This window comes from Ammospiza nelsoni, chromosome 2 (genome assembly GCF_027579445.1).
Source record: "Ammospiza nelsoni isolate bAmmNel1 chromosome 2, bAmmNel1.pri, whole genome shotgun sequence".
In the NCBI taxonomy this organism is placed as follows: Eukaryota; Metazoa; Chordata; class Aves; order Passeriformes; family Passerellidae; genus Ammospiza; species Ammospiza nelsoni.
Window position 1 is genome coordinate 110,719,983 of NC_080634.1, and position 23,021 is coordinate 110,743,003.

Sequence of the window (23,021 nt, forward strand, 5' to 3'; positions counted from 1 at the left end):
CTGAAAAATCCTCATTCAATGTGGTGTGTGTGTATATATATATATTCCTAGATATAGATATATAGATATATAAATCCTAATCTGTTCTTAATAAGATCCTGAGCCTTTTTTAGGGCCTGTGGCTCTCATATACTATTTGTTGCATCACTATGCACCCTGCTAGCTCAAAAAGATGCAGAGGTGTCCTCAGTGATGCTGTGCAACCCCTCTTTCCTGGCAGTAGCAGGAGAAAAAGACACATCTGCAGAGTCCCTCCCTAGCAGGTTACTCAGAAATACACCTGTTTCCCCACAGTTCCTTCCCAAGCAGCAGTGCCATGAACTACTGCCCAGCATAAGAAACCCCATCTCTCTTAAAGTCACAGAACTGCTTCTCTATGGATTGTGCTGCTAATTGACTACCAAGGAAATTCCAAAGGGCTGATCATCTGTTTTTTCAGGGAGGATCTATAGGATGGCACTTTGTATCCTATCCAAAAATTTTAAACCCTGTTTTAATATGTCATTATTTTATTTTTAATCTATATAATTTGAGTTATTCAAGCATTAAATTACACCTGTAATATATGTTTTTCTTATGTAATTGCTTTTAATCTTCAGATCCTCTATACTATGTGTTGGTTGGCTGAGTGTTCTACTTCTATACAAAACCTCCACCACTAGTATCTCCTAAGCAAATCACAGGTAAGATAAAGCAATATATCAGTTATGAAGCAGTTCACAAAATCACAGAGTGGGTCAGGCTGAAGGGATCACAGTGGGTCACCAGGTCCAACCTCCCTGCCCAAGTGGGGTCATCCCAGAGCCCCCAGCACAGGATTGTGTCCAAACAGTTCTTGGATATCTCCACTGAGAGACTCCCCACCCTCTCTGGACAATCTGCTCCAGTGTTTGGTCATTAAACAGGAAATAAATTATTGCTAATGTTCAGATGGAACTTCTGTGCCTCAGTTTCTGTTTGTTCCTCCTGCCCCATTGCTGGAACCAGGGAGCAGACACTGACAGGGATCAGGGCCCCTCTCAGATATCTCATGATTGGACAGGCCCAGCTCCCTCAGCCTGTCCTCAGTGAGATGCTCCAGTCCCTCCAACATCTTTGTCACCCTCCACTGCATCAGCTCCAGGATTTCCACGTCTGTCCTGTCCCGAGGAGCCCAGAACTGGACCCAGCACTCCAGGTGATCCTCACAGGGCTGAGGAGCAGGATCCCCTCCCTGACCTGCTGGCAGTGCTCTTCCCAAGGCACCCTCATGAGTGGAGTTCCTGGTGCTGTTTATAACACAGAGCTTTTTTACTACATGCAAGCATTACATTTTGCATTTGAAATGTATGGGAGGAACACTTGCTATATAAAATAAAGTTGGAATTTGTTTAAGGGCAAAAGAGAATCTATCTTCCACCACGGCTCTTCCTCCGTATAACTATAATGACTCAGGTTTTATAACACCTTTCTGGAGAACATCAGGTATCTTCGCTGCTATCAAACACCTACCAGGAGATTACAGTATTGCCAGAGCAATTGCTTTGCTTTTGTTCCTGAAACAGCCATTCTTTTGAAGCTGTTAACTTGATCACTGTGATAGAAGCCTTTGTCAGAGTCCTCAATTAACATCACTGACAGACATCTAAACCCTGGAACAAGTGTCCCTCTCAGAGACACAGCTTTTGGAAACAAGCTTAAAAATCAGTTGTAACCAAATACATTTCCTGATGAGGATGAAACCAAAGGATGTATCCACCATGAAAGCGTCAATCTGCGTATCTGGCACACCTTCTAGATATATAGTAAAAATTGTTAATTTAAAAGAAAATGAAAGACAATTTAAAACTTCCATAAGGTACATAGATTGTAAACATTGTGACTCATTCAGATTCCCTGTTTAATATTTTAAACATATCTATCGTTATCACACACACAATTTATTCCTTGACTTCCTGCTGTATACAAATGACATTGTAATTTTACTGTAACATTGTAAAACTCTGGGGAAATAACTGAAATATGCAAAAATTATATATTAACAGGGGTTTCTGCAGGGCTTTTAAAAAAGGAGAGTAATAAAATACTGAAGAATTACACCATTATTTTAGCAAGTGGAAGCAGAGATGAATTCAGCACACTTATATAATACAATAAGAGTATTTTAAAAAGAATAGCGCATTTAAAATTCTTTAAAGCACAAGGTGAAGGAATGCTTTTAACTTGGTGTAAGCATAAAGTACATTGAAATAATCTATTAGTAAAAGCACTAGCTTTTAAAGTCTTACTAGTGAGCCTTTAATAGCACAAAATTATTATCATTCCTTAACATTGTATTACACATTTTAACATCTTCCTAAACCTTTTAGGGAGGAAAAAAACCAAAAAAACAAAAAAATAAACATGTGGATCTATTCCACAGATTTTCTCTCAAGCCAAAGCCTAAAGGTAGAATGTTTCTGTTTTCTACAACAAAGCTTCAAAATCACATTTGTTACTGAAACAATGCAGCTCTTGAAAACAGGGATGAAATAGCTGCATCCGGGTTATGTGTGTGTTGCCCAAATTTATTCTAACCAATGTGTTTGAGTAGGAGTTGTACCCTCAGAAAAGTGCATAAATTCTTGAATGTAAGTGTTTTTACCTTGTCTGGCTTGTGAGCCTAAAGCCAACTATGGATTCCTTATTGAGGCCAACTGCTTCAATGTTGATCACATCATCCACTTCTGGCTCTGTGGCAATGAACACCAATGGAAACTTCCAAAGGCCTCCTGCAGTACACTGAATTATAAGAGTTGCCTCACTCCTTAAAATTTCAGATAACAACAGTCAATACATAGAAAAACATTATAAAACATGAACTGATTAATATAAAAAAAAATCTTTGAGCATATACAAGTAAACCGCAGTAAAATGAAAATACAAATTACTTTAAACTGGAAAACATCCCTAATTTTGCATGGCATAGTATTTATCAGGTAAACTTAACTGGAATGTAGATTAAATAGTGCTAGATATTTCCAGCAAATTGCAAGAAAGAACATAATATGGAAGTAACATTCCTGGCACAGTCATGAGATTTTATTCTTCCTCTGCTTGCTCTTTTTTAAACTAAAACAACCCAAAAACACTAAACTATTTTACTCATTATTCTGTATTTACAGTGATGTTAGAGGAGAATTTTGTCCAGAACATATTAGCAGTTCATAGCAGGATCAAATAGATCTGACAAAGGTATATGTACTTAAGGAAGATGCCAGCCTCTGATGCCTTCAGAATAAGAGAGTTGGTGCTGTAGATTCTGAAGATAACAAAACTAATTAATTGCAGTCATTAAGTCCTCTGCAGGAAGCCTAAGTCTCAAGTACACAAAGATAAAAAAATCCAAACCAAATTAAAACATAATAGAATAAAAATGAGAGAGTAGAAATGAAAAGGCTTTGTAAATTCACCTCCCTCTGACACAATGACACTGAATCAGGCGGGTGGATCATTCTTCCTAAAGGTTTGCTCTTTGTTTATTTCATTAATTTTCTGGACTACTGCAAATAAAGAGCAACCCCCTGCCTCCTAAAGATAACTCTTTTCATGCAACCCATGATACTCAGCAGTGACTGTTCCCTAATACTCCTTGTAAAGTTGGGACTCTGATTTACTTTGTGCCTGCAGGTCCCAAAAGCTTCATTTCAGCCTCCTCCTTACCCACATCAGACTGTACCCAAAGGAAGGGACAACTTCCCTATCTCCAACAGGATCTCCCTTCAACAGTTTCTTTTTAAAGAAGGGAGATGTTCTTTTGTAAATCAAAGCATGTACATAATTTGTCACATCACAATAATAAAAAAGGAGAATAATTTCCTGATCATTGATCATTGTTACTGGTGCAGTAGAAACTAATTTCAAATTCTACTATCCCACCCAGTCAAAGAATATGCTTGTCTAGTACACATGCTTGTCTAGGAAAAGATTTCCAAGACTGAGAGAACATATTGTTTGTATTTTTTTTTAAGAATTATGAGAACAAATAATTTTCATTGGAAGTCTTTCAATACTCCAATGTTTAGAAGTAAAACGATGCACACACAGACTATGGAAGTAATTCAAAAGAATTACTTAATCATCTCACAGGCACTAAAAAGAAACATTGTCAGTTTTAACACCAAAGATAGCATACTGAGAAGCAGCAAGGGAGAAAATCTAAACCAATAGATGTCAGAGGTGAAAACAAAATGAGGAGAAGAATGCAGGGGAATGATTATCTAAGAATGACCACACAGGATTTCATTACATGTTTTTTTGATATTAAGGACCTTACCTCATTGGTTTGCTAGGTGCAAACACTACATTAAAGATCAGTGTTACAATTCTGGATTCTGTATCCCATTCTTTTTCAACCAGCTCCATTCCAACCAAAGATTCAAGCTGATATCTAATTTCATCTGATTGATATTGCAATTCATACAGAAACTCCAGTGTTGCAGAGGAACCTAAATGATACAAAAGAAAAATATCAGCCTGTGTGCACTATAATTTCACACAGTTGGTTGGCTCAGAGTTACAATTCTTCCCTTTATTACTAAAAATGACAAATGAGTAAAACTAGCAATTATCTAAAACTTAAGTGATTTCCTCCTGACTGCATAAAAATCTTCCCATTTCATATGACAGGCTATATAGTTTCTAGCAAAATAGAAGCTGGAAAACTTACTTGGGATATGTGAATGGTAATAGCAATATTGCTCTGGCTGGTGCAATATTTCTAGTTCATCAGCTAAATGAAAATCTCATAATACTCTTTTTGAGTAATGCCATTGGGACAATTGAAAAAAAAAACATCATTAAGGACATCAATGCCATTGATGGCTGCAAGCCCAATACACAGAATACAGAGAAATAGTGAAGATGTCACCAGCAGCCTCTTCTCTCATCCCCTGAAGCAGCTATGAAAAGGCCAAGTAGTAATGACATAAAAATAAACAGCTGAGCTTCTTGAATCAAATGTCTCCTCCAGCTGTAATAAAGGAAACTGAGATATTCAGTATACAATAGCAATTTGTGCACAGAAGGGAACATTTCCATGAGGAAAAGAATCTCAAGCTGTTAATCCATTAAAAAGTTTTACACATTTTCTGGATGAGAAATGTTTTAACACAACCACTAACTCCTACAGGAGATTTCATTGTACTATGACCACCTATCTCAGGGCACATTTTGAATTTGGACAGCTGGGTGTAAATGTACAGAACTGCTGTGTGTGCATCCCTGTACACTTATCCTGGCTGCATAGTGCCAGGCAGATGCAGAGTTAATTCCCAAGGCCTTCTGACTCAGAATTCTAAAATATAGATGACAGAGTTGTTTAGATAAAAAGTCCAAGTGACAATGTTGGAGAAAAGCTTACTTTGGTACTGCCAATCTGTAAAACCACCCAAATTTAAGTGAGTATGGAGATGCCTTCCCACACTTCTGATCCTTTGTCCTTCTCTGAAATGCACAACTTCCACTTCCCACCTCAGAAGCTCACAGGAGGTGTGACCTTTTGTTTCTTCATTTTTATAACACAAAGATTAAGAAATGTAGCCACTTATACTGAACCATTTGTAACTCTTTAAAATAGACTCACATAGGTTCACAGACCTCTGTAGAATATAGACCAGATGGGAGTCACACAGATGTAAACAAAGAATCATGACCAGGGGTTATCAATCACAGACACACACTGAATATCAAAATACAGGATTTCCATGTATTGATCCATATATGCAGGGACTGTGGCACACTGGGTGACAAAATGTGGCAAAGGGGAGCACCTCCCTAAGGGACCCCCTTTACTTTCACACTCCCTCCCATTTCCAGTGAGACAGATGGAAATTAAAACTGTGATGGAAACATGCTCAGACTGCAAAAGTGCTTGTGCTCATTGCAGAGGCTTTTCCTTGGATGGATGCAGTAAAACAGAGATGCAAGTGAATTCACTTAGCTGCTCTTATTTGTAGTCATTTCATAAAGGAGAGAAGCACAATCACCAAATATAAACATGTAATTAAAGCCAAGGCATTCATAAATTTGCAGTTTCGTGCTTTGCATAAACTAAATTAATTATTTTCACTTGTGCTGAATGAAACACAGTGCACTCACAATGATTTTTTCTACTGGTTCTGATAATTTTCCAAGGCTGGGTCCACTGTGGCCCTGACACCTAACAAAGATTTCTTCCCCTCTTGATCTAATAGTCCCCAAACTGCTAACACAGAAACTAAAAAACCAGATGTTAACTACTCCTTTCTACCAGGTATCTGGCATCTAATCTTCACCTTCCAAATATTTTGATATATCTTCCTACATTGTCCCTTTCAGGTCTCATCTGACATTGTCCTTTTCCTGCTTCTCCATTGTCTTCCAAGAGTTTTCACACAGACACTGTAGGAACTCAGCAGGCAGTGGGGAATGAGCATTAAATATGCAGTTCTGCCTTTCCAGCAAAAGTAGAGGCAGGCAGAACACATTATTGTACAGCAGATAAAATAATTATATTACTGTTTTCAAGCACATATTCAAATAAACAGCAAAAAGTGAATTTCAAGAGTAAGAAAGGAAAAAAGAAGAAGGAAGTTTAGTGGTCAAGAATATCCTAACACTTAAGTAGACATCATGTGGGTAGTAAGACATGAGATCTCAACTGAAAATTATGGATCTGTTTCTCACTGTAAAATGTCACAACTATGGGACAATAGCAGCAGAATAAGCAAATTGCATAAAACCCCCCAAAGACCTGGCTGTAGTTAAATATGCCTTTCACCAGATTGCTTCATACAGATACAAAAGAGCTGTATGTGGAGCACTATAAATATAAGCAAAGATAATATAACTTAACTAAATACCATAAATTAAAATCCCAAAAATTATTGGATAAAAAAGCTGATCTTCCGTTGATAATAAAATTATTGATCCTCATAGGAATTCAAAGAAATTCTCAATACTCAATACAGTTCTGCATATATATCTTTGCATCTCTTCTCTGCAAATTTTTCTCTTTCCATATCCAGCCAAAAACTTTCATCCATATCTTCAAGGCTCTACAAAATTCCACTCTTATCCACATCTTTTACCGTGCATCCCACTGCCTATTTCCTTAGCAACTAATTGGAATGCTTCTTTCTTAAATTTTCTCTTACATTCAACTTTTCTGTTTCCTAATTTTTCTCTTTCAATACACTTCTTTGAAAGAGGTATCCTACTTCTAACCCAAGTTTCTACTGTAAAGCAGCAAAAGGCAAAAAACAATGCCCTCACCTTTTTTTTTTTTTTTGTTTTGTTTTGATAATGAGTTTCTTCAAAACACTGCACAGTTTAGTGAATGAAAAAAGCTTGTGAATCCATTTTATGTATATGAAACACATGGTGTGCATCTAGTATTGCTCCTCGCAGCTTGTTTCCATATATTCTCTCTCCCTGAATCCCTTTTTCACTAATTATCTGTTTATTCTCCCTCCATACATCCCTTTTAACGCTTTCTTTATTCTCATATTACTTGCATAATAGAGTTGAAACAAAAACCTCAGAAAAATCAAAAGGATTCTCTTCAGCCCAAAGGATCTCTCACATTATTTGCCTTTGATCTGGCATTCTACTCAGATTTGTATGCTACCCTCTAAATTCATGCTATAAAGGAAACAATTAAAATTTATTTCTTCATAACCATTATAATCCTTTTTCAACAAGTTCCCGCTTTTATTCAGCCGTGTCTTCACTTAGCCAGAAACTCTGGCAGATAAAGATCACATCTGTACCTTGGCATAGAAACATCAAAGCAGCTTCTTCAGAAACATATCTCATGATTTAGTCCTAATTCACACAGACATTATTTTTTCCATGGCATCCAAAGTCATTTGCCTCACTTTTAATGTTGCTCCCAGAAATCAGTAACAACTCAAGTTGACTTTTAACCTGACCATTCTATTTGAACTGGGACACAACAGAGGCTAAATTGGAAACCCACATCACCATTTTTTCAATGGTTCTTGACAGTTTTACACTATTCTATGGTCTATTACCAAAACATGCACATTTTATCTTCTGGCTTTTTTAATGTAGAAAACTGAGCCTCAGAGAGTGGAACACAGCCCCTGACCACCAGGGTCACATTCATTTGCTTCCTTTTCCTTACCCAACAGACTGCATTTAGTTACACATAAGACAGAACATCTATCACACAGGGTAGCGTAAAATCTCTACTATAAGACATTTCATCTCATGGGAGGTATCAACTTGTGTTATTTTTTGGATACAAATCAGGTTTCACAATTCATAAAATTTTTGTGTAGTAAATTTCTGAAGTTTCATTTTGTCTTCCTCAGCAGGCTTGAAGAAAGAGTGATGGTTCAAGGTTATCACTTCATTCAAAGTTCTGTGGTGATTTTGTGTAACTTCTATTTACTTGTCTTATAGTTTTAATATCTTCCTGTATTTCCAAAGCTTCAGATCAAATTGTTAAACTGTCAAAACAACAGGCCTGATGCAGTAATTTATAAAACATAAAGTTTTATACATTCTACAAAACAACAGGGAAAGTTTGTTGGGGAATTTTTGTATCAGGTTCTCTTTGAAATGTGTAGTGTGGGAGAGATGAAGGAGATCTAGAGATAATACCTTCATTTTCTGTAAGAACAACAAAACTTGAGCAACATAACTTCAGATACAGAAGACATGGATAAAGAAATTTATCACAGAAATGACAATAGGATGTAATAACCTGGAAATGGGAGAGCATTTGGGATAGGCTTGTTGCATGCATGTAGTTTTTTACTACAGTGACTGTCTGATAAATTTTCTGAGGCAAATTTAGGTGCATAAATCCTCTTCTTTTCTATAATGGCATTCAAACACTGCTGAGAGACAAAGGGCCACTGTCCCAGAAAAACTGAAGAAGTTTGCATCTTAAGGGGTTTGACCAGCAATGCTTTGTTGGTGTCCCATAAATAATGAGCAAATAATTCAGAAAAAAGAGGAAATTAATGCAGACAGGTCATTGTTAGGTATTATGATATTCCAGAAGAACAATCAAGGTTGTATAGAGCTGTGTTGGCCACGGCTCTGATTTACAGAAGCTTCCCCAAAATATCTTTACAAAACAAGGGTGCAGTGGTTCTGTTTCTATTGGAAGCAATACCTCCTTATCACCCAACCAAAGAGATTACAGGAAATTCTGTGTACAAGAAAGGGGAGAAACAGCAATCACAAACATAGAGCAATTAAAGTCATTAATACACTCCTCCAGCTAATTATATTGCCTAGGTTTTTCTTATCCACTCGCTCAAATAATTTTAAGGGAAATCTATTTGTGTGTTCTTGTTTCAGACATTATTTGAGTCAGTCAATCAGTTCTTTTGGACCTCTCATGTTTCCTGGTTCTATATCATACTGAAGAGTAGCACCTGGAAGAATTTAATTATTTCTGGTATTGTATTATTTATTGTTTTTGAAATTTTATGAAGCTGAAAAAATAACTTCAGATTAGTTTATAATAGATCTGGTTCCCTTTAAGTGCTGAATATTTAAAGTGAGCATGATTTTGCATAAGTATCAGAAAGTCATTCTAATTAACATAATGATGATTCTCATTCCTAAGGCTTACAGATTTTAACATTTTATAAAATGGCAAGGAAACAGAATTGAGTGATGACTGTAAACAGAAATAAAAGCAGTTCCCAACTGCCTGCTCACAATTCACAAGTTCTTTTTTTTTTTTTTTTTGCCAGAATTTGCTGTTACTGTCCTAATTATATTAAGAAATGGCAGTAGGAGAGTTTATTTATGAGATAAAAATTTTGCTGTATTTTTTCTCTTTTTTAATGGACCCAGTGATATCCTTGTATATCAACAAGAACTATTTGACCTTCTTCATTAAAATGCCTGGCATCATTTTAGCTCAATAATGGAAATAAACAATACATCAAATCTCTCCCATGCTTCACTCATAAATAAAGAAACAAACAAGCAGATGTAAACAAAAATTACGTAGATGACAAAATAATCCATTTAAGACTTTCAGTTCTCCTGTGATGCTTTATACTTTGACTTCTACTAGTTCTCTTCCATCAGGAGTTGTCACCTCCTAACAAAAAAGCAATAATCCATAACAAAGTGTCTCAATTGTTGGTTCACCCTCTTGTCAACAACTTCATTTTGCCATTGATCACTGCTTTCATCACCTCTTAATCCAAAACAAACACTTTGTTATCCTTTCTTTCATTGCATAGGAAGAAAATCTAATTTATACAGCTATAATTTTCTCATCCTCAAGGATAATTTCAAAAATAATACCACAGTGATTGTGACAATACAGAAATGGCTTAAGTAGGATACAGGGCCATATTCATCATTATTACCCTCCTCATACTGCTTCCAATATTAATCTGCTACACTTTATCAGCAATCATATTAACATCTCTGGATGCGTGAACAAGTCTATTTGTCTCCAAAGATTTCTTTGGTCATACCTAATTTTATTGACCTTATATCTTAAAGGCAAGCCTCCTGATCCAGATCCAACACATTAAATGGGAATTTAGTGTAATCCATAGCACTGGCTAACACAAAATCCTGCTGGGGATGGAAAATACCTTTTTAATGTGTGTTTGAATATGTTTTTATTCTTTGCTGGTTTCAAAGAGCTGCTTTAATGAAATGAAAGAAAACAGAGGCTTTTGAATATTCTGATGAGTTTCAGGAATATTAGGTAGTTGCTATAAAGTTTTTATTAACAGTGAAACAAAGGGTACAGATACACTTTGTATAATGATGCCAATGTACATGATGGATTAGCACATCTGGAAAATGTTATTTCCCTCTCAGGTGCGGTTGAACTCTCCATCTGTTTAGTCTGAGTTCAGAATGGCTCTAAACCTTGGTCACAACATAAACCAGCCTCATACCTGTGCTACCCTACAGAACATGGGCAGCACTGTTCCCCTCAAGGCAACTGTCATGGAACCTTCCCAGAAATAAGAATTCAGAGCAAGGAGCTAAGACCAGCTGCTGGGCTGTGAGGAGAGCAATGAATTAATAAAGATGAGAGAAGTTAATGAGAAACACTCAGCCCTCATGGCTGGCTTATGAGATAAACTGAAGCAATTGAAAGGGAAAGGTTACAAAGGACCACTACAAACACACAATGTTGTGAATGTTAAATGTCAGTCAAACTTCCATAACTGATTCGTGAATGTTTGATTTTCTTTTTTTCAGAAGACTGTGGAAAATTAAATGTGTTTGTATTCCCCACTGAATACTTAACCTAAAAAATAGCAAACTTCACTTGTTTGGATGAATCTCAGCTCTTAAATTTCCTTTCCTTTAGTGAAAAAGACATCTTTAGAGCCATATGTAAGAAAACAGCTGAAAAATACATTTAGGGTGAAAATATGCATGTAATATCACTGAAAATTATTTTTTAAAAGGGCCATGCCCTATTTTCTACTTTATATGTCTAAAATATTAAACTTTCATTATTTGAACTCTGGAACTTTGCTGACTTCTGAACAAGAAACTATGTCATTGAAGCTAGACAACTTTTAGATTGCACCCTCTTTCTTAAGAAATTGTAGTAGGTTTCTGTGTCAAGCGCACTCCTCCGTATTGGATGAAATTGAATTTTTTATGTAGAAGACGTGTTTGAAGATTTTTCACTTTAAAAGAATTTATACTTGTCCAAATAATTTAAATATTGAAGCACAGTATTAGCTGTTTAAATCTGATCTGCCAGTAATTATCATCATTTATCCTTGGGTGTAAAAACTGCTTACTACTCTTCACACAGGCACTCTGATGAATCACTCTTTCAGAAGAGAAAAAAATGAAGAACAGTGTGCCAGACTGTTATCTTAAAGGTTTAAGCTTTTATTTATGTTATTACTGGTAGACTGCAGAAAAGCTCAGATAGTACCATTTAATTTGCTTCCCAACAGGCCTCAAATTCATCTATCAGTAATGGCATTAAAATGTCATTGAAAAGGATGAAAAGCACTGTGTTAAAAATGATTTTACTACCTAGGGTGCAAAGCATTTCATTACCAGACTTCTTACTTAAAAAGATGCAACGCCCCAAATCAATGTCTTGTACACCATGTGCAGCAGCCAGTGTGAATAAATTATTCCTATGAATAAAACAAGAACTAGACATCATGAATCTGCAAGACTTTCAAAATGCTGCCTCAGCTTGCACACTTCATGTTTTTCTTGTCAATTCACAGGCCAACATTTTGGAGGGAAATAGGCCAGGTGTGTTTAAGGCAGCCCACTCATATGTGACCAGCCAATAATGAGCTAAATCTGTTACTCTATGATAAAAATAAATTTTAAAAAAGTGCCTTTTTATCTTGATGGACAGCTGTCCTGAAAAGGCTGAATAAATTTTTATAATAGCATTTATAGTTCTCCAAAGATGAAAGAATGTACACTGACAACTTCACATATTTTTGCTTTACTGGATTTATCACTATCATTGTGTAATATGGGTATGTAAGATGATAATATGCCCAAGAAATAAGTTATCTTTGACACTGCAATATGAGTAAATATAAAATTTAGAAAAGTAATTATGAATATCAGCCAATCAGTAAGCATATGCTCTGCAAGCTCTCTTAAACAGTTCAACTTCAGATCTCCTATTTTAAAAGCTTTCAGAAATAAAATCTATTTGAAGACAGTAATTGTTGATGGGAGATTACATTGATCAATGTGCATGTTTGCATGAAAATTGGCCTCCTAGGAAGGATGTAATGCATCTTGATTTACCTTTTACAGCTATTCACTTTTTCTGTTATTTGGCAGGACATGTTCTGTAACATGGTATTCCTGCACAGCCTCTGCTGGAACAGACTGTAAATGGCAGAAAAGGGACACAAAAGCCAAGTTTGCCTGCCCTTCCAACTGATTACCTGATAGACTGCAATTACAGTAACATCTGTAAACTCATCTTTTACCACTTTGAGCAAAGTCAGAGGGCAGGTGAAATCCCTTCCCTCATCTACAGCTAAGTTAAACACACATTAGTCTGTTTCATGTTAAGTGTCGTAATTTTTAAATAACATTTTCCTTATAAAGAATGATGGCTTTGAACCCAAAATGGAATGTTAAGCTTCCAAGCTGCACAATTTTAAAATTTTTTGTGACTATGACTGATAACAGAAATACTGCTGATACAGCAGTAGGAAGTATTCTTTCCTTACTACTTATTTGTTGTGCTATTCTGTTTCAAGGAGAGGTATATTTTGAACAGCTGCAGTATCTGAATAAATTGATTTTCACTGTGTTCTCAGCAGATTAACAGTAAGTGGAAGCTATCTTTTTACAAAGCTTTATCACTTCTTTCAAAAAGTCCTCCTTCTTCAATCCATTCTGATACCAATATTGACCTGCTGATGGGAATGCATCTTATAAACCTGCAGATAAATGTCTCCTGGCAATGCTTACACAGATGTATTTTTTCTAACTGAAGACTGTACAGGCTCTCTTTTAAAGGAAAGATTGTCTGTATGCAAGCCTCACATCCAGGACAAATTTAAAAAAATGGAGAGTTCAGGTTTATAAGTGCCCATAGCTGTAGACAAAAAGTTAAACAAATGATAGATATATGAACAGGGACCATTTGCCTAAACTTCACTCACTGTCATAGCAGAGCTGCACATCTGGTGAAGCAGTTATTTGAAAATCTTCCTAAAATAGCATAACATCAAAACTATTCTCACCATCAGTGACTTCTGGGGTGCTGGACAGCTCTTCTGTGTCCACCGAGGCAGAGTTCCCTGCATCAGGCAGGTCAGGGGCACCAGGCATGACCCCAATCAGCAGCAGCTCCACCCTCTGCTCCAGCCTCTGCCTGGCCTGGCAGCGGATCACAACTACACAAAAGCAAAAACATCTTATTTGCAAAGAGCTGGCACCTGGATTTTAACAGAGAAATGAAACATAGAAGCTAAATGTGCTCAGAGAACGACAGAATTGCAGTAAGGAACAAGACGACTAAAAGCTTTTGCCAACCTCCACTTTCTATGGTTCTGTTGTGGTGAAGTAGCAGAAAATATTGCTAAGCAAACAAAAATGTGTTCAGTTAGTTCCCAACAGCACTTGATAATTTCTCTCTTATCTTTAATCATTAAATTTATCTTCATTTTACTTCAACTGCTAATAGGAATTATGGCATAGTTTGAAATATGCTACTAAGAAAGGAAGACTGAAACAAAAGCAAAAAAAAAAAAAGTTTTTATGATTAAATGAAAGAATATTAAGTTACTCTTTGCTTTCTTAATTTAAGGATACTGTTATTAAAACTTCAACTTTAATAGAAGCATTCCAGAATAAAAAGCATTCTCTCATGAGCTTCTGTTGGAAGCATCATAGAACTTCTTTCAGTTCAGTAAGTGATCTTAATTTACTACTTCCAAAGTATGTCTTTTTCATGACAAAGTTTTTAGGTTTTATCTTTTACACTAGTTTCTATAAAGCCTATTTCAACAGGGGGTTTTTTCCTTGTTTGTTTTGTTTTGTTTTTTTTTTTTTTTTTTTTTTTGTTATTTTTTAGCTGTTTCTTATTTAATAACACAGAAAAAGAAGAAAATTATATAAAAGCACTGACAAAAAATGTTTTCCCAAAGATCTAGCACTTCCTAGAGTTCTGGGAATCAACATGAAAAAGAACAGCTGACCACATACTTCTTTTTAGTTTCAAGATCTGTAAGTCATTTTCATCAGAGTTTGACCCAATGTTTCTTCAAAAATTCACTCTGAAGTTAATATAAGGAATTATGATCTTAATTCTGAAGTTAAGATAAGGAACCATATTGTGGTGAATCAATATGCAGTGTTTAAAAAAAGAAGAAGGAAACTCCTTTTCTATATCATTTTTATTTAGCTTCAACTTTCAGTTCTGGCACTTTTTTACTCTGCAAAATAGATAACTACATAAGTTCAGGTAATTTCCTTTCTCTCTTGGTCTTTCCCTGTTTAACAGAGTGTAAGTAATTTCTAGAGATCTCTTAGAATTTCCATGAAGGTTAAACACAGATCTTTTTGTTTAAATGTATGACCTTATATAAATATAGTTTTAAATCTATATTTAAAAATAGATTACATTCTCTGTATTCCACTAGTTTACCAAATGTTTCAGATTACTGTGTGCACATTGTGTCATTTTCCGTTCTACAGTTCATCTTACTACAAAAATTGATTTTACATTTTCTTTTTTCCAAAATGGCTGAATAATATTTATGAATAAAATTCATAGATATCTAGGATTTGACTCAACAAATCCCTGAGCAAGCTGCCCTTCAGCAGGTGCTTGGATTAGAGGACCCCCAGTGGTCCCCTCCAATTAAAATTGCTGTATGCTTCTTTGACTCTACACTCCACAAGAATTAAAAGAATATTCTGGATGACCCTCCATTTGTAATCAATTCTATCAGATGGCCAGGGTATCATCTACTTAACATGTACTACATGGGTTGTGACCACTGATCATTTTAATTGGTCTCATGAGATAGAAAGCCAAGTGACTTCTAGAAATTTAATATATTAAGATGCAAATAAGAATGACCCAAAGATGAACTCCTTAATACACCAGCAAAGCAGCTTGGGTTTTTGACACAGAAACTTGTAGCCTCCAGGCAATTCTAATAAATGTCTGCATTTAGAGAGATGACAATACTCTTGATCATTATCTTTTTTTTTTTTTTTAAAGTAGATTTCTTGTCATTATCTGCTTTGGATTTATATCTTACAATGCAAGTTTTCTAAATGCCCAATTATAACTGAAAACCACAGGTTTCAGAATCAAGGTAGGAATGGAAAATTACATAAACACACTTAAAAACACCTATTTCTGTTTTCTGGGACATTCTTGAAAGACCTAAATTTTCCTTGGGAAAAAATATTAGCCCAACATAACATCCTCATGGCCAAAGAACTATATGTACTCAAAATTAATGCAATGCATTTTTATGTATTACAAACATTTATTGAACATAAACAAATGGATAACAGGTATAAATATGCTACAATTTAGTTTTGCTGTTTTAAAAAAGCATTTAGGAATTTGAAATTACTTAAGGGTTGATAGCATGTTGTGACAGTGGTCACAAGGGTTCTTGGATGAGGGAAGAGACGGGAATGTTGACTCCATGTTCAGAAGGCTTGATTTATTATTTTATTTTATATATATATATATATATATTACATTATAACTATACTAAAAAGAATAGAAGGAAAGGTTTCCTCAGGAGGCTAGCTAAGAATAGAATAGAAAAGAATGATAACAAAGGCAGCTGGCTTGGACAGAGAGTGAGAGCCTGCCACAGAGCTCTGCTGTGACTTGTCACTAAATCCAAACATCCGCAGGACACCAATCACAAATCCACCTGATGCACTCCACAGCAGCAGATAACCATTGTTTACATTTTGTTTCTGAGGCCTCAGCTCCTCAGAAGGGAAAAAATCCTAAGAAAGGATTTTTAGGGAAAAAATGTCTGCGACAGTATGTGAGCTTCGGATCATACACAGAAGTGAGGTCACTTAAGCCATTCATTAATGCTAAACATTTTAATTCATAACTTATACAGAAAGCATTGGGTCCTGCACTTGGGGCACAACAACTCCAGGCAATGTCCCAGGCTTGGGCAAGAATGGCTGGAAAGCTGCCTAGGGGAGGATTTGGGGATGTTGATGAAAAATAGGCTGAACATGAGCTCAGATGTGCCCAGGTAGCCAAGAAGGCCAATGGAGCCTGGCCTGGATCAGGAACAGGAACAGGAACATGGCCTGGATCAGGAACAGGAACCTGACCAGCAGAACCAGGACAGGGATTGTCCTTGAGAGCTGTGTCCAGTTCTGGGCCCCTCAGTTCAGGAGGGACATTGAGGAGCTGGAGAGAGCCCAGACAAGGACAGTGGAGCTGGGGAAGGGTCCAGAGATTAAGAAGAGTGACTGAGGCAGCTGGGGTGTCTAACCTGGAGAAAAGAAGGTTCAGGAGAGACCACCTTCATCTCCAGACCAACCTGGAAGGAGGGTGTAGCCACGTGGGAGATAATCTCTTCTCCCAAGTACAAGTGACAGACAAGAGGAAATGGCCTCAAGTTGTGCCAAGGGAGGTTTAGATTGGATATTGGGAAAAAATTCTTCATGGAAAGGGTGGCCAGGTGATGGAACAAGGTGCCCAGAGAACTGGGGGATCATCACACCTAAAAATACTCAGAAACCAGAGATGTGGTAGTTAGGGACACGATTTAGTGGTTACACAGAGTTAATGGTTGGACTCAATGATCTTAGAGGTCTTTTTCAACCTTAATGATTCTGTGATTTCAGTGAAAGCATCAGCCCAATAAAAGGGAGATTTATCTTGAGGAATGCCACTGAATTACACAACAGCTTTAAATAACACAACAAACACTCACATTAATATACATGGTTCTAATGCTAATGAGACTCATTAAAGCCATCATTTTGGGCAACAGTTGATTACATGATCATATTCTGTTTCATTCCTTAAGGTATTAAAGTACAAATTAATGAGATGAAAGCTCTAATTAATACCACATCATTGGCATTTGTCTACAAGTAAAGAGTTCTTAAGCAATATAAATTAATGGCAGTACAAATATCTATGTTTTTTCAGAAATTGTCCCTGTATCTTAATACATTTAATGTAGAAAGGTATTATATTCACTCCACAAAAAGTGAGCTGAAAGGACAAGCTGGTATAGAATTAGTCCCACATTTACATATTGAGCTGTTGTTTCAGGGTTATAGATTTAAAAAGCTGTTCACAACTTCCTGTTTCATAGCTCTGGAATTATATCACACCTTAAAAATACAGATGGTCAAATATATAAGCATTTACTATCCCCAAAATAAGCAGGACACCTCCAAGAATATTCACTCATCTTTTAATGCTAGTTCACTTCTAAAGAGCAAGGGGAAAACATTGCTGTTCACACTACTTTATATTCTGTTTTTGATGAAGAGATGAAACTCAAGGCTGAGAGAAGCAGTGAACATCTCCTCCAATATTTTGCACCCAGTAGAGTCTCCAGAAGGGTGTTCTGGATATGCAAGAAGTTCTACCTTTGAGTCAGCCATGTGCTCAGCTCACCTTCAGTTCTCTAACTCAGGATTAATTGGGATACTGAAGGGCACAGCCCATAAGATTTTAAACTGCCCTCAATTCCTTTTATCTACTATAAGAACAAAGTAATGATCTAGATTTGCTTTGGAAATGGGAAAAGATTTTATTTTTAATATGTTATGTTAACTTTTTCTAAGATCTAGCTAAGTACTACTGCAAATTCCTGTGATCAAGCATGTGGGAATATAACTATTTGATTTTCTTAAATATTATTAAATATATTGTTCAAGCTTTTTTCAAGCATTACCTACCTGATTTCTGCTGTGGTGCTTCAGGTGTTCCATTAATGGGATAGATCCAGAGTATTCCCTGAGTTTCCCCATTCTCTGCTACAATAACATTTCTAGAAAAATACAAGTATCAATTAGACTGCTGAAAATTCTGTTTCCAAAGTAAGCTAGACTTAAGAGTTGTTGGAAAGGTTAGACTCTATCCTGTTGTATGCTGTAATGTTAACCACATCAGAGAAAAATATGAAATAAAATCCAGCTTAATATATCAGCTGTAAATTATATCAGACATAACTTAGATCCACTTAGTATATTCAAACATTATAGATCTGCAAACATTTGGCTTGATCTGCATTTTGTCAGGTTATGTTTACATGAGATAAGATTTTTGCAGTTTATGAATGACATAAAAATATCAGGATGCAAATCATTACTATCCCAAATATATTGAAAAAACAGAGTTACTAAGAGCTTTCATTTGCTCAATACCCATAACTGCACCAGCAGCCAGTACTTTACATTTTCTTTATTTAAAGCAAGAATAGATAGGTATTAAAACAGACAGATATCTCCCCCTGAATCTGCAAACTTTGCAGAGTACATTAAAAGCTTTTGATGGATACCCACTGCCCTCAAAATCAGACACTGGACTGCCCTTGGGAGCTACACATGAATAATCAATGGGATAAATGCTGATAGGATTGAGCATCTCAACCACTTTTTCCTTTCCTTTTAGAATAAATTACCTGTTTAAGTCTCTGTTTGATTCACCAGTAACCTCATAAGGCCAGTTCTCACCATTTCCCCTCATTACATGAATTACCACCACCGCTTTATAAATTTTCATTTCAGCTGGCATGAATAACACAGGGATTTCCAGTTTTTCTTTTGGAGCTAATCGGATTCCTGCAAGATGAAACAGATTGTTGTGGTATTTTGGAAGTTTTCAAAATATTTTCTATCATTTTACTCATATCTTTCCCTTTTTCTTTTTTAATCACTGTTTAACCTTTTATCATACTTTATGTCTGTCCCTGTAAAAAATTCCATTTTAACCTGCCTTTGCTACAAAAAAAAAAAAAAAACAAAACCAAAACAAAACCACAATTAAGTGAATGTCCCACATTTAATATTCACTGTATTCAGTATTCAGATCATGTGTAACATATGCATGTCAATCCCATGATTTTGTGGGCCCTAAGTCATGTTTTTTTCAGGTGTGAGTTACATCTGTAACACTGCATTAAAAAGATTAATCCAAAAACAAATGCTCACATTCAAGACAACTATAATATATTTAAAAGAACCTTCATTACTGTTATTATGCAAACCATGCTTTTTGCAAATGATATTTTATCTGATTGATTTTGCTGCTTAGAAAAACCCAAACAAAACAAACTAAACTTATGTTGTCTGTAATGAAGGTAGCCTGATATTTTCAATCTTTAAGGGCCTTTTTCCAGTGACTTGTCAGTCTGCCAAGTTTCAGAACACTTCAGCTATTTCAGAAATAATCGAAAGATTACACAGAGTAGAACAAGTAAATGAGTCTTTTAACTACAAAGCTCTTTGTTTGAAAAGTATTCCTGGAATTTGCAGGAAATGACACCACAGGGTTAGGGTTTCAGCTTTAATTCTATCTGCAGAAAATCCTCTTAGTTATGAGTGGCTGCTTCTACATTAGGCTTTGAATGAGTTTTTGTGATAATATTTCACACTTTCTACAATGAACAGAAGCTGATGCAGGTCTGTGGGTACCACTCCCTGGACATGCAGCATCCTCCTGGGGATCGCTTCTTTGATCACCACAGGTGGCTTCATGCTCAAAAAATGCCAGCAGGGAAACTTCACCTGGCGCTCCAAAAGGTCACCTTCCTCCAGCCAAAACTCCTCGAGGGTGAAGACCTCAGGGCTCAGAGTTGTAGAAGAGTGGGTGGTAGGGAAATCGTAATGCAGTCTTGGGATGGATGAAATGGAATAAAAAGGTGGATGCACAGAAGTTTGGGAATGAAGGAGGAAGTGCTGGGAGACTAAGTAAAATGATGTCAGACAGGAATACAGGAATGGCCAGAAAGACAAAAAAAAAATCAAGTCACATCAGGGAAAGAGAGAAGGGTTTGAAAAACAGCTCTCCAAAACACAGGACATGAGTCTGGACTCCTCATTTGCATTAACTCCCTACCAGCATTATGATAAGGTCTATTGGTGATAAGCTTTTTGCTAGAAACACTCTTAAACTAAAATAAATTAACCAAATTAAGATGGGAAAATCACTTTTAAATTAGGAAAGTTTTGAATATTTAAAACCACACAACTCTGCAGGTTTTCTACCTCTCCCAGTTAAAAAGACCTCAGGACATCAAATACAGACCACTGCCTCACTTTATAATGAATGGGAAAAGCCATAGGAAGTTCTTACCAAAACATATCTGAATTTCTGTATGTAAGAGTTTTATCATATACTAATTATGAAAATTAACCAGCTGCTTTGCACTTGTGATTGCTTAATTCTTGTGTATTTGTAGGAGTTCATCATGGCAAGAGCAATTTGCCTTGGAAATCATTACTTGAAAAGTTTTGTATCATGAAAGAGCTTGAAAATATCCTAATTAAAAATCCATTAAAATGTTAATATCTAAATGAAAAAAAACTATATATTTTTTCCAATTTTGATAAAAATTAAAGATTTTTCTTTGGATCTTTGAAGCATTATCTATCAAGCCCATACCCAAATTTAAAAGACATACTACATATACATGTATTGATGGCAGCTACATGGTCAAAGTTAAAATCTTTTAAAATTAGCACCTCATTTTTAATCCAATATCTGAAATAAATAAGCTGGTATCAGGCATAGTTACGACACTCCTGAAGACATCTGAACTGGGATCCCCCCCTCTGGATCACAAACCCATCGCAGCACTGATGCACTGTTCTCCCTCAGTGAGAGAAGAGCCGGCTCTCTGCTGCGATTTGCCCACTTTGGGCTCACTCTGGTCCAGTTAAGACAAAGGCAAGTGATACCTTTGAAACAGAAGAGTACACTTCAGGATATATTTGCAATTAGATTGCCTTGAATCCACACATACATGGATACCAAAATAATGTAAACACTTTGTAACACATTACAATGCATCCTTAAGGTTCACTTGCAAAGCTTTTAACAGATGGCAAATAGAACAGACTGTAAACTCATAACCAGTTATACACATCATATTACATATTTTGAATTGTAGCTTAATGATGCCTGTTACAGGACAGAGCCCCTTGGTTTTTTTTTTTAATAGATTTTAATGCAGAATCCATATGATAGCATTCTGGGTCATTCTGGCAGAAAATTGGTTATTAAAGATCATGAAAAGACAAATTTTATAATATTGCTATTGAAACAGATTGGATTCACATTTTTAATACAAAAATCTTCTTATTAGAAGATGCTAATAATAAAGGCAATTTTTACATCACCAGGCTTGCCTGCAGCTGTCAACTAACCAACTGATCATTAACTGCTAATACAGATTTGCTTCATTATGATCTTGGCCCGTTAATAAGATAGCTAAAGTAGCCATAATGGCTATTTTAGCAAATATAGCAAATATAATTTGCTTTTATTTCTTCTTTCCCATTTAGAGAATGCAGGCTAGCACACAAAAAATAGCTCTGTGTACAACTTTAATAAAATCAGTTTTACCTGCTCCTACTTGGCCGGGGACCTCAAGTACTCTGCCAAAAACTGATACCAATGGCTGATCCCTTGCCTTCACGTAATTATTTTACTGCAGTGAATATCCACAAATTCTGTGTAAGAAATCCACAGCAAGTCCCTTTTCTGAACACAGGTACATCACATTTGATAAAAAGCTTTGGGCCAGATTTTGATAATACCTCACTCTTCTTTCACTGTCCTACAGCCCATTAGGAAACAGTTAAATTTAGCAGAGTAAACTCACTGACCCATTAAAGACTGAAGGCATCTGACTCAAACCAAGGGCTGCAATTTGAGTCAACTGCCTTAAAAAGGAGTGTGTGGAGCTCTGCATGATCCCTCATTTCATTTTTAGGTAACCTTTTCTTAAGCCTTGCCTCTAGCCTCCCCAGAGGCTGCTGGAGAGCACTGATTCTGTAAAAGATTCCTCAGGAACTGAGCCTAGAATTCAGAACTGGATTAGATAATAAATCAAAATTAGTATATTTCAAATTCATGGCTACAATTCTTTGGGACACTGAGCTGTCATTGAGTTCTGTGTAACTTTTGTGTCAGCCCTAGGAAACTCAGCACTGCAAGAGCTAAAATTCAAGCAGCAGTGGATGCCAATAGCTGGGATGTTATTTGGAAGGAATACAGATGGGTAAAAATGCATTTTTTGCCTCTACAGTAGATTAGGAAAAAATGTTAAGAGCAAGCATACCAGGCAGCATCATGGTAATAAAACAGTGATGGCAAGGAACAAAATATTCTGCAATGAGTCATCCTCCCATTTAACTTTAACCTAAAGCCATGTATTTTTCATATTAGTAAGGTGCTTTGCAGGCAGATTTTCTAGATGTTGAAGTGCATCTCCCTGATTCACTCCTCCTAATTCTGTAGCATCTGAGTGCCTCCCATTGATTTTACCCAGAAGAAGAGCACTCAGTTCAGC

General features: G+C 36.2%; 1 protein-coding gene across 1 annotated transcript in view; it reads right to left on the minus strand.

The window, feature by feature from the left end:
• CFAP47 (cilia and flagella associated protein 47) overlaps window positions 1-23,021 on the minus strand; it is a 260,610-nt gene that overhangs the window by 17,050 nt on the left and 220,539 nt on the right. The window contains exons 58-62 of the mRNA XM_059466213.1: window positions 19,128-19,287; window positions 18,403-18,494; window positions 13,725-13,877; window positions 4,295-4,466; window positions 2,624-2,785 (exon numbers count right to left, since the gene is read on the minus strand). Of these exons, the coding sequence (XP_059322196.1) occupies window positions 2,624-2,785; window positions 4,295-4,466; window positions 13,725-13,877; window positions 18,403-18,494; window positions 19,128-19,287 (739 nt within the window). The remainder of the gene's footprint in view (window positions 1-2,623; window positions 2,786-4,294; window positions 4,467-13,724; window positions 13,878-18,402; window positions 18,495-19,127; window positions 19,288-23,021) is intronic.